The sequence below is a fragment of the Lithobates pipiens genome, unplaced genomic scaffold (assembly GCF_037356315.1).
Source record: "Lithobates pipiens isolate NorthernLeopardFrog02 unplaced genomic scaffold, aLitPip1_a1.2 Scaffold_23, whole genome shotgun sequence".
NCBI classification, from domain to species: Eukaryota; Metazoa; Chordata; class Amphibia; order Anura; family Ranidae; genus Lithobates; species Lithobates pipiens.
Window position 1 is genome coordinate 112,107,540 of NW_027507785.1, and position 12,637 is coordinate 112,120,176.

General features: G+C 44.4%; 1 protein-coding gene across 1 annotated transcript in view; it reads right to left on the minus strand.

Moving 5' to 3' along the window:
* The window catches only part of LOC143927813 (inter-alpha-trypsin inhibitor heavy chain H3-like), a 357,183-nt gene that overhangs the window by 50,907 nt on the left and 293,639 nt on the right, over positions 1 to 12,637 (minus strand). The window contains exon 14 of the mRNA XM_077452197.1: positions 12,171 to 12,395. Coding sequence (XP_077308323.1) covers positions 12,171 to 12,395 — 225 coding nt within the window. The remainder of the gene's footprint in view (positions 1 to 12,170; positions 12,396 to 12,637) is intronic.

A 12,637-nucleotide genomic window follows, 5' to 3' on the forward strand; every position in this document is an offset into this window, starting at 1 on the left:
AAAGAGAAGTGTGCGAATAGAAAAAAAAAACACAAACATTTACCTTCCTGCTGCATGGTCAGACCTAAGCCCAAGAACTGAGTGATCACACGACCACTGATCATTCAGTTCTCAGTCCACCCCAAGCTGAAAGTAGTGACTCATAATCAATGCTCTTTTCTATCCAGTGCTCATTGGTAGGATGGGATGTGGTGGATGGGGCTGGAGCAGCTGGCTCAGGTCACATGTTGAAGGGCTGAGCAAGCTGATGATCTGCCATCTGGGTGGATCCCAACATTGTTGCCAGGATCCTTCCAGAGCCTGAAGCTGGAGAGCACTTCTGTGATCCACTAGAGCAGGGGTTGACAAATTGGCTTGGAATCTAGGAGCCAGCTAAAAAATGTTAGGAGCCAGGTCCGTGACGGCGATCTGGACCTGTCCCTGGCCTGACATGGAGATGAGTGAGGGTAAGGTAGCCCCCAGCCCCCCACCTGTCTCCAAGTCATTGCCCATAGCTCTTAGAGGGACATTTTATTTGTTTTATTTTTTTCAAATGACAAATTTTTTTTTAATTGTATTTTAGTGTAAATATGAGATGTGAGGTCTCTCTGACCCCAGATCTCATATATAAGAGGACCTGTCATGCTTTTTTCTATTACAAGGGATTTTTACATTCCTTGTAATAGGAATAAAAGTGACACACATTTTTTTTTAAAGAACAGTGAAAAAAATAAAAATAAAAGTTAAAATAAGAAAAAAATATTTTTTTTAAATGCGCCCTGTCTCGCCAAGCTTGCGTGCAGAAGCGAACGCATATATGAAAGCGGTGTTCAAACCACACATGTGAGGTATCGCTGCGATCGGTAGAGTAAGAGCAATAATTCTAGCCCCAGACCTCCTCTGTAACTCAAAACGTGCAACCTGTAGAATTTTTTAAACGTCGCCTATGGAGATTTTAAAGGGTAAAAGTTCGTCGCCATTCCATGAGCGTGCGCAATTTTGAAGCGTGACATGTTGGGTATCGATTTACTCGGCATAACATTATCTTTCAATGTATAAAAAAAAAATTGGGCTAACTTTACTGTTGTCTTATTTTTTTTAAATTAAATAAATTATTTTTCCCCAAAAAAAGTGCGCTTGTAAGTCCGCTGTGCAAATACGGTGTGACAGACAGTATTGCAACGACCACCATTTTACTCTCTAGAGTGTTAGAATAAATAAAATAAAAAAATTATATATATATATATATATATATATATATATATATATATATATATATATATAGTTATATATATTTTGTTTAGGGGTTCTAAGTAAAGGGGTAAAGGGAAGGAGAAAGACTGGCAGGCAGGGCAGGCAATCCCATTAGCATTGTTGGTTGTAATTCCAACGGCCACCACAAGAGGGCGCCAGATTCCAGAAGGAACCATAGGATCACAGAAGGCCTCAAAGCCGGGGGCTCAATTAACGGCCGCCTGCCGCGCGGCCTGACGCGATCGCGCCGGGCGGGGGGGGGTCCACGGAGACAGGATACCCCCAGCTATGCTGCCCCAGGCGCCAGGTCGCTGATTCTAGTCGCAAATGCGACCTGGCGCCCAGGTTTTGTCGAGCACTGCACTAGAGAATTGTGCCAAAAAAGCTTTGGCCATACTTACTGTAACTTTTAAAGCAAAATATGTTCAGTATAATCTGTAATTTTTGGAAGGAGGATAATATCATTTAATAAAGTAAAATTAAAGCCATTTTTTTTGTTTTTGATCAGAAAACATGTTGAGTTTTTATTGCTGTTTGTGTCCCAGTTAGGGCAATTCATTTTCTCTATTTGTCATGTTTACTGTCATCATCAAAAGTGAAAGAAAATCCCAAATTTTGTGTTGTTTACAGAAGAGTAATGTAGGGAATTGTTTCAATGGGAACCCTCATTTTGGTGACAACCAGGTATTCCCTCACTTTGGAGGATTTCCTATCACTTCCTGATTTGGCTATGGGAAAAGAAGTGAAAGGAAATCCCCTCTATGGGACACATATGGTAAAAACGATAATCTAACTAAATCTCCCCAATGGTAATCTAATGCCGCGTACACACGATCAAACTATCGGCGGACAATCCGCCCATGTGTGGGCTCCGGTAGACTTTTTTCCCCCAAAAGTCTGACGGACTTAGAAAGTAGTTTTGACTCAAAAATTGTCCACCAGACTGCGAGTCCAGCGGACAATCCGGCCATGTGTGTACTAGTCCGCCGGACTTTTGAAATGAAAGGACTTTCCCGCACACGGAGGAAAGTCTGTTCATTTTGAACGTGGCTCCAGGTAGCCGGGACTAGCGAAGGAAGTCAATGTCGCCGCCTTCGGTGGCGAGATTGACACGTCGCTGGCCCCGTCACCTGGTATGGACTTAAAGGGAAAGCCCTACGCCGAAAACACAGCGTGGGGGTCCCCCCAAGGTCCATATAAGACCCTTATCCGAGCACGCAGCCCAACTGGTCAGGAAAGGGGGTGGGGACGAGCGAGCGCCCCCCGAGCCATACCAGGCCGCGTGCCCTCAACATGGGGTGCTTTGGGGAAGGGGGGGCACAGAAGAACAGAAGGCAGCAACAGAAGACAGAGCCACCACTAGTAAAGAGCTGGAAGAAGGCGCAGAGGCCCGGCAAGAAAAACCGAAGAGGGGGACAAGACCCCCGAAGAAGGGGACAAGACCCCCGAAGTCGGAAGAAGAGGTGGCGGCGGTGACAGAAGACCGGGCCACCACTAGTAAAAGTGCTAAAGGAAGAAAGCGGAGGCCCGGCAAGAAGAACCGAAGAGGGGGACAAGACCCCCAAAGAGGGGGACAAGACCCCCGAAGTCGGAAGAAGACCCCCGGACAGCGGCGAAGAAGAAACCCGCTAGTAAAAGAGCTAGCAGAAGTTAGCGTAGGAGTCCGGCGAGAAGACCCCCAAGACAGAAGAAGACCCCCCGGAGCTGTGCAATAAATTGTTTTAAACCCTTGTGTTGTGTTTTTTTTTTCATAGGTGAATGGGTAGGGGTACATTGTACCCCATACTCATTCACATAGGCTGGGGGGCCTAGTCTGCCGGAAAAGTCCGGTCGTGTGTGGGCAGGTCCGCTCGTTCAGAAAGTCCGGCGCACTTTCCGGCGGTTTGTCCGCCAGACTAAGTCCGCCGGATAGACTGATCGTGTGTATGCGGCATAACAGGGGTTATAACCCTCTCCGATTCTATTAAAATAAAAAAGGTTTTGCCCTTAGTTCTATTTTAATTATAAAGTAACTAGTCATTGACAAATGATTCCAAAGCATGAAAATGAGAGCTAGTGCTTTTACAGATTTATAGAATGTATTTATCAATCTGGGATTGCATACTTGTGCTTTCAAGTGTTTGAAACCAAGCAGGTTAAAACATACAAAGCAACATTTTATTTTTACAATTATAGGATGAACAGGAAGACTTTTATATTGGTAAACACTTACGAGCTGATGAAACTGGAGGTTGTGCATCTTCTGTAATAAACAGTAGTAAAAGTCAATTAATATTTAGACTTGGAAGTACATTTTCTACACAGTATTCTCACCTAAGATCTACCATTCATTTAAAAATGTTTTTTTTAATGTACGGTAATTCTTCTTTTTCCATATTGGCCTATGATACAAAAGGGGAGTTGAAGGAGATCTGAACATGGCATGACTCAGGGAGGTGAATGCATCACTTTGGGCTCATTCTTGAATTACATTGAAGGCAATACGATGATACTTAGGGCCACTTTGGCATCATGATATTTTGGGATAGCACAACATGTTGAAGAAAAAAATCATAACATAACAAAAGCACCACATGGCAGTACACGACATTTTTAGCTGTAATGACATGGCAGCAGCCAGATAATGTGGCCTCACTCTACCATTGGTGGTAAGGCACCTAAATAATGCAAAACAAAAAAGAGATGTTATACTTATATAGTTAGCAAGTGGACCTTATTTTGGTTTCTGGCCGAACCCCATTAACCCCTTCCCACCAAACGTACGCATATATTTGGCATCACAGAAGTGGGTCTTACTGCTGTGGGGCCACATATATGCATACCTGTGTTTGTCCTGGGATTGTGGTTCATGTGGTTCTTACGGGCAGGGAGAGAGGGTAGAGAAAGATCCCATCAACCTCTTCCCACTGACCACAGGCCTATATTTGGCCTCACAGAAGGGGGGCAGGAATAGAGAGAAGGCGGAGAGAGAGAGAGGGGGCAGGGAGAGAGAGTGAGCAGGGAGAAAGAGGGGGGCAGGGAGAGAGAGGGGATGGGGGAGCAAGAGATAGGGGGCAGGGAGAGAGAGAGTGGCATGGATATAGAGGGGGCAGGGAGAGAGAGAGAGATTGAGGGGGCAGGGAGAGAGGGATGGGGAGAGAAAGAGAACAGAGAGAGAAGGGGCAGGGAAAGAGTAAGGGGGCAAGGAGAGAGAGTGAGAGAATGGCAGAGAGAGAGGGCAGGGAGAGAGAGGGGGAACAGGGGGAGAAAGAGGGGGCATAGAGAGAGAAAGAGGGCGGAGGAAGGAGAGAGAGAGAGGGGGGTCAGGGGGGGAGAGAGAGCGAGAATGGCATGGATAGAGAGGGGGCAGGGAGAGAGAGAGGGGGGAGAAAGAGGGCAGAGAGAAGGGGCAGGGAGAGAGAGAGGAGAACAGGGTGAGAAGGAGGGGGCAGGGGGAGAGAGAGAGTGGCATGGATAGAGAGGGGGCAGGGAGAGAGAGGAAAGGGGGGTAGGGTGAGAGAGTGAAAAAAGGGCAGAGAGAGATGGGGCAGGGAGAGAGACAGGGTGAGAAAGAGAGTTAGGTCTAGCATGGCTAGAGAGGGGGCGGGGAGAGAGAGAGAAAGGGGGGTAGAGAGGGAGAGAAAGGGGGGTTGGGAGAGAGAGTGAGGGGTGGACAGGGAGAGAGAGGGTGACAGGGAAAGAGAGGGAGAGAAGGGCAGAGAGAGAGGGGCCAGGGAGAGAGAGAGAGAAGGGGACAAAGAGGGGGCAGAGAGAAAGAGGGGGGCTGAGAGAGAGAGAGAGAGGGGGGCCAGGGGGATAGAGGGGGCCAAGGGAGCTGTCACCCACAGAGGATAGAGCAGTCATCAGAGGAGGGGGAGTAGAGGAGCAGGTGGATGGAGCCACTGATTTTTCTCCAGGCCTATGTGTCAGCGGAAGTGCCGTGGCCTTTCAGGGGGCATCAGTGTGGCCTGGCTCAGTCTGCCCCTTGGTGTCACCCCTCTGGCAGGTGTCACCTGGGTGCAGTCTGCACCCACCGCAGCCCCCTAGCGATGCCTCTTTTTTTTTAAAATTTTAGTAAGGGAGTGTTATAACTGCTGTCTTTTTTTGCCATCTGTGTCCCCATTGGAAGATTTCCCCTCTATTACTTTTCTGGGAATAACCCAAAATGTGTACTTTTCTTTTACTTTCACTTTCAATGATAATTGGGGGCATAGGCAGCAATATAAATAATAAAAAAAAAAACGTTTTAGTTATAGTTTAAGTAAATCAACTCCAATGATTTCCATATTTCCATCTTTAGGTTTCTATGCATTACATTTGAGAGAACTGAGCCAAAAAGGCAGAGATTATTTAAAATTGGCTATTATATCTTTATATTCCTTAAATACTGCTTGTCTGGACCACTACTTAACCACTTAAGGACCGCCTCACGCCAGCAGAAGGGCGCGGCTGGGCACAATCACGTACCTGTACGTGGCTCTTTAAGTGCCCAGCCGTGGGACGGGAGCGTGTCGCCGGTGACGCGCTCCCGACCTGGTCCTGAGCTCCATGAACGTGGCCACGGGACCAGCGGACCCGATCGCCACTGGTGTCCCATGATCGGGTCACAGAGCTGAAGAACGAGGAGAGGTCTGTGTAAACAAACCTCTCCCCGTGCTTCCTAGTGTGTCTGTCACCAATAGTTTCTTCCCATTTATAGGGAAAGACGATCAGTGATGTCACATGCCAGGCCACGCCCCCCTACAATAAACAAAACACATAACGTCATACATAACACCTACACTGCCCCCTAGTGGTTAACTCCTTCACTGCCAGTGTCATTTACACAGGAATCAGTGCATTTAAATAGCACTGATTGCTGTATAAATGACAATGGTCCCAAAAATGTGTCAAAAATGTCCGTTGTGTCCGCCATAATGTCGCAGTCACAATAAAAATCGCTGATCGCTGCCATTATTAGTAAAAAAAATAATAAAAATGCTATAAAACTATCCCCTATTTTGTAAACACTATAACTTTTGCGCAAACCAATCAATAATCGCAAATTGCGATTTTATTTTTACTAAAAATATGTAGAAGAATACGTATTGGCCTAAACTGAGGGAAAAAAATGTTTTTTTATATATTTTTTGGGGATATTTATTATAGCAAAAAGTAAAAAATATTGAATTTTTTTCAAAATTGTCGCTTTATTTTTGTTTATAGCGCAAAAAATAAAAACCGCAGGGGTGATCAAATACCACCAAAAGAAAGCTCTATTTGTGGGAAAAAAAAGATGCCAATTTTGTTTGGGAGCCACGTTGCAAATTGGTCCGGGGCTTAAGTGGTTAAAGTGGAACTTCACTCTCTCAATCAACATTGACTATTTTAAATCCTTATGCTGCTAGGATTAGTAAATAGATAGGAAAGTATATCATATTTACTTGCTTTACCTTTCTTTTTACATTTATTCAGTTACTTCCTGGTTTGCAGGCCTAGGCAAATGATGTCATAGATCCCAAGAATCTTCGGGAGGGTGGGAGAGGTTTTCCCAGCTAAGCACATCCTCCTGCCTGCATGCCTGAGCTACGGGCAAATGTATTCCAGGAAGTAAATGCTAAATTAATCATCTGCCATTATTTAAGATAACTGTAGCCAGAAATGCCAGGGGGCGTTTTTCAAACGATTTTCAAGAAAAATAAAGCATGGAGACATGGATGGATGGATAAGTTTGCTTTGAATATTAAAAATTAAATACCGTATATACTCGAGTATAAGCCGAGATTTTCAGCCTCTTTTTTGAGGCTGAAAGTGCCCCCCTCGGCTTATACTCGAGTCATCGCCGTCTGACTGCTCGATCAGCGTATCGAGCAGACAGACGGCGGACATACTACAATTTGAAAGCCGCGCCTCCTTCTCCGCCTCCGCCTGTGATAGGCGGAACACTGAATTTCCCAGCAGCCTGTGTTCCGCCTATCACGGACATCGTCTCATCCTCGTCTGTAGTACGAGGATGAGACGATATCGGTGATAGGCGGAACACAGGCTGCTGGGAAATTCAGTGTTCCGCCTATCACAGGCGGAGGCGGAGGCGGGGCTTTTGAATTTTAGAATGGCCGCCGAGGCGATCCTGGCAAGGCACGGGACGGGACGGAGGCAAGGCACGACACGACACGGGACGGAGGCAAGGAGGCAAGGCACGGCACGGGACGGAGGCAAGGAGGCAAGGCACGGCACGGGACGGAGGCAAGGAGGCAAGGCACGGGACGGAGGCTCGGGACACAGGTAGGCTGGACACACACACACACACACACACACACACACACACACACACACGGACACACACGGACACACACACATGGACACACACACACAGGGATGGATGGATGGAGACACACACACACAGGGATGGATGGATGGATGGAGACACACACACACAGGGATGGATGGATGGATGGAGACACACACACACAGGGATGGATGGATGGAGACACACACACACAGGGATGGATGGATGGATGGACACACACACACACAGGGATGGATGGATGGATGGACACACACACACACAGGGATGGATGGATGGATGGACACACACACACACAGGGATGGACGGACACACAGGGACGGACACACACACAGGGATGGACAGGCATATCTCACCCTCGGCTTATACACGAGTCAATAAGTTTGCCAGTTTTTTTGGGGGTAAATTGGGGGCCTCGGCTTATATTCGGGTCGGCCTATACTCGAGTATATACGGTAGCGTTACTGGTTTGCAGTGCTCAGATGCAATTTAGTTCCTCTTTAACCACTTGCTTACTGGGCACTTAAACACCCTTCCTGCCCAGACCAATTTTTAGCTTTCGGTGCTCTCACACTTTGAATGACAATTACTCAGTCATGCAACACTGTACCCAAATTAATTTTTTGTCTTTTTTTCCCACAAATAGAGCTTTCTTTTGGTGGTATTTGACCACCTCTGGGGTTTTTATTTTTTGCGCTATAAATGAAAAAAGACCGAAAATTTTGAAAAAAAACACGCATATTTCTTTGTTTCTGTGACAGAATTATGCAAATTATTAATTTTTCTTCATAAATTTTGGCCACAATTTATACTGCTACATATCTTTGGTAAAAATAACCCAAATTAGTGGATATTATTTGGTCTTTGTGAAAGTTAGAAAGTCTACAAGCTGTGGTGCGAATCGCACAAAATTGATCACATCTGATGTACTAGTGGCCTATCTCGCTTCTTGTGATCCGAACAAGCCAGGAAAGTACAAATACCCTCCAAATTACCCCTTTTTGGAAAGTAGACATTCCAAGGTATTTAGTAAGAGGCATGGTGAGCTTTTTGATGTTATCATTTTTTCCCACAATTCTTTGCAAAATTAAGATTTTTCTTTTTTTTCTTTTTTTCCACAAAATTGTCATTGTAATAGGTTATTTCTCTCCCATGGCATGTGTATACCACAAAAAATTCTGCTACTCCTTCTGAGTATTACAATACCACATGTGTGGGACTTTTTCACAGCCTGGCCACATAGAGAGGCCCAACATGCAGGGAGCGCAATCACGTGTTCTGGAGCACAAATTAGACATCTAACTTGTTGACTACTTATTACACTTTTGAAGGCCCTGGAGTACCAGGACAATGACACGTGACACTGATGACAGATGGCACTGATACGTGGCAATGATGACACTTATACGTGGCACTGATGACACGTGGCACTGATGACAGATGGCACTAATATGTGGCACTGATGACAGATGGCACTTATACGTGGCACTGATGACATGTGGCACTTATACCTGGCACTGAAGACACGTGGCACTTTTTTAAACTTTTTTTTTTTTACACTTACGGCCGCTGCAGCCGTTCATCTCTCCCCTCTCACACTCTCTGTGTGAGGAGGGAGAGCGGCGCTGAGAGATGATCTCATACGTTTTCATATGAGATCATCTCCCATTGGACACGCCGATCGAGCTGCAAACGGCCGCTGTGATTGGCCGTTTACAGCGATCTGTGTTTGCCTGTATCCGGGGGATACGGCAAACACAGAACTTCCCCGATGCGCGCCCGCGGCGGCGCGCATTGTGGAAGTACACATTAGGACGTCCAGGGACGGCCTCCCGGACGAAAGCGCCTGCTCTACGGCCGTCATTCGGCTATAGGGCGGGCGCGAAGAGGTTAATTACTGCATGCATGTAATCATTTATTTCCTTTTGTCAATCTAGTTTAACGCCCTTTCATGTGGTATTTACCAAGCATTTGCAGCGGTATTGCGGTAGATACTGCAGAACGGCATAGTAAATTGACAGTTTCAGGATCGCATTCGATATTTAGGGAAAATGTGTCTGGACACCTAAATAACGCATGTGATCTGCTTCAGTAAACTGAGCCCAGTGTGTTTTAGGTAAAATTTAAAAAAAAGCAAAATGTGCACTATTGTTTCTGGGCCCTACCATGGGTACAAACAACAAATAACATACACATACACACGTGGTATTGCTGCCATCATCATGAGCAGGAGAATTTTTTTCGGGTTGTTCTGTGGTTGTAGGTTATGGTAATAACAAGTACAAGTACAAATATACAGCTACATTTTTAAAAAGTATTTTTTTTTTGTTTTTTGTTTTTTACTATTTTGCTAATAAAAAAATTAAAGAGATATGCAGTACCATTTACCACCAAATGAAAGCCTAATTTGTTCTAAAAAACAAGGTATAGTTCACATGGTCGGGAGCCACCCAGAAGCCTGGATCGGGAACCTGGCTCAGCCTCTCATCATGCTGCTGAGAGCCTGAGCCAGCCGATCCTGCCCCATCTACAGCTTAGCACTCCAGAGAGTGTGTGGGGGATGGGGGGGGGGGTGGCAGAGGTTCTGAACTTCTCTTTTAGTAAGCCCCGTACACACGGTCAGACTTTCCGACGTAAAATGTGCGATCGGAGCTTGTTGTCGGAAATTTCAAACGCGTGTAGGCTCCATCGGACAGTTTCCATCGGAATTTCCGTCGCACAAAATTTGAGATCTGGTTCTCAAATTTTCCAACAACAAAATCCGTTGTCGGAAATTCCAATCGTGTGTGCACAATTCCGATGGACAAAGTTCCACGCATGCTCGGAATCAAGCAGAAGAGCCGCACCGGCTATTGAACTTAATTTTTCTCGGCTCTTCGTACGTGTTGTACGTCAGCGCGTTCTTGACGTTCAGAATTTCCAACAAGCTTTCTGTGACCGTGTGTATGCAAGACAAGTTTGAGCCAACATCCGTCTGAGAAATCCATGGATTTTGTTGTCAGAATGACCGATTAATGTCTGATTGTGTGTACACGGCATTAAGCGCAGTTTCCCTCTGCAAACACATTTGTTTAGTACTGCTGACAGGTTTCTTCACAATATTCAAATTTTTGATGCATAAACAAAAATATTATGTCAAGGTTTTAAAATAAGGTTAAATAAATACTTACTCTGTCCTGGAAAATGAATAATAACATAACATAAAAAGAAAAATAACACAAGTTAGAAACACAAAATGAACAAAAGATACATCAATTTACAGGGATCAAGTAATTTGCCAAAATAAAAACCTTTCTATTCTTTATGTTCGTGATATTTTAAAATGTGTTATGCTGTGTACACACGGCTGGAATTTCCGATGGGAGCTTTTCATCGGATTTTCCGACCGAATGTATGCCCATCAGAGTTTTTCTGTCTGCATTTCCGATGATCTTTAGATTGAGAGCCTGTTCTTAATTTTTCCAACGGAAGATATTTCTATCAGATATTTGAATCGTTTGTATGCAATTCTGACATGCAAAATTCCAAAGCATGCTCGGAAACAATTGGATGCCTGCTCGGAAGCATTAAACTTCCCTTTTATAGTGCCATGAAACATGTTGTATGTTGCGGTTTGTTATTGACCATTGGAATTTGGTGTGACCATGTGTATGCAAGACAGTTTAAGCGAAATTCCGTCGGAATTCCAATGGGAAAACCATCAGAGCTTTTTCCAAGGAGAATTCCGATCATGTGTACACGGCATTACACCACCATTTAACTTTTTCTTATATCTGACATCTCAGCACTTGCATTCATGGATCTGTAAACCATGATGAGACTATGTTGAGAGGGTGCCGCTCTTACTGTGAAGAAACCTTTGCGTATTAGGAGATTAAATCTATTTTTCTCCAGACATAAAGAGTGCCCCCTTGTCCTCTGTGATGGCCTTAAAGTAAATAACTCTACACCACATTGACTATATCTCCCCCTTAATCTCCTCTTCTCAAGAGTGAATAAATTCAGTTCCTTTAATCTTTCCTGGTAGCTGAGCTCCTCCATGCCTCTTATTACTTTGGTTGCCCTCAAGCGGTTGTTCTTCAAGCAGTTTTACCCTGGCTCTGGATTTGTACAGCTATGTCTTTTCCGGGTGTCTGAAGAGTGGCCCATGCAGAGCCCAGTGTCCTAGGGACACATTAAATAATGGTTCTGCGTCTTCTGCATTTCAGGGTCTGAGGATTAACAAATGCACAAACTGTATAAATGGGCCTTCTTAGCTCTGCAGTAGGTAAAAATGCTTGACTGAAATACAAATCTTAATAAAAGCTGAAACATCTATTGGGAAGGGTTTGCTTTTCTCAGCAGAGAGATAATGTCCATTCTCATAAGATGCTAGCAGAAAAACTGGGGCATGGTGGGAGTGAGGAGGGTTATAGCTGCCTAAAGTAACAGCTTTGTTTGTACTATCTAGTCCCTTGTAGGCAGCAGTATAATATCACTGCCCCAAAATGATTACTGATACTGTGTTCCTTAATGAACAATAGAGAAAACATGATTTTTGCTTGCAAATGATTGGAAAATGAAGTAAATACGCCTTCACTATTCAGATAAAATTCACTTGTATTTGATTTTCTAAAAAAACAAAACAAAAAAAAAAGACTTCATACATTAGTAAGTTTTAGTGAAGAGTTACTAGCTGTGCAAATAGCTCCATCTGGTAAAAAAAAAAAAAAAATTGTGCTGAGGGATTTCTCTACCTTCCACAAACTTGTCTGCAATGAAAGATTCTTCTTCCTTCTCTTTATCTTCTGGCTTTGTGACAACCATTGATGTTAAAGGAGTCACAAAATTAAACTTTAATGAGAGATCAAGAGCCTTTGCTGTCAGGTTTGCTTTTTCTGAGGGATCAGCATGGATTCTGAAAAAAGAGAAAGGTGTTAAATGTTAAAAAAAGGAAATATTTATTTATTTTATAAAATTACCTTGTCTAGCGACTTGTTTAAATACCGCATATATGAGAAATTTAAAGAGGCCACATCCCAAATATTAGTTAATACAATACTGGCTCCCATGATCAGAAAGCTCCCGATCGCAAGTATGCATCAAGAACAGGGAGCATGCTCTCAGCACAGTAATGTGTTTACCTAGGGCCACATATAT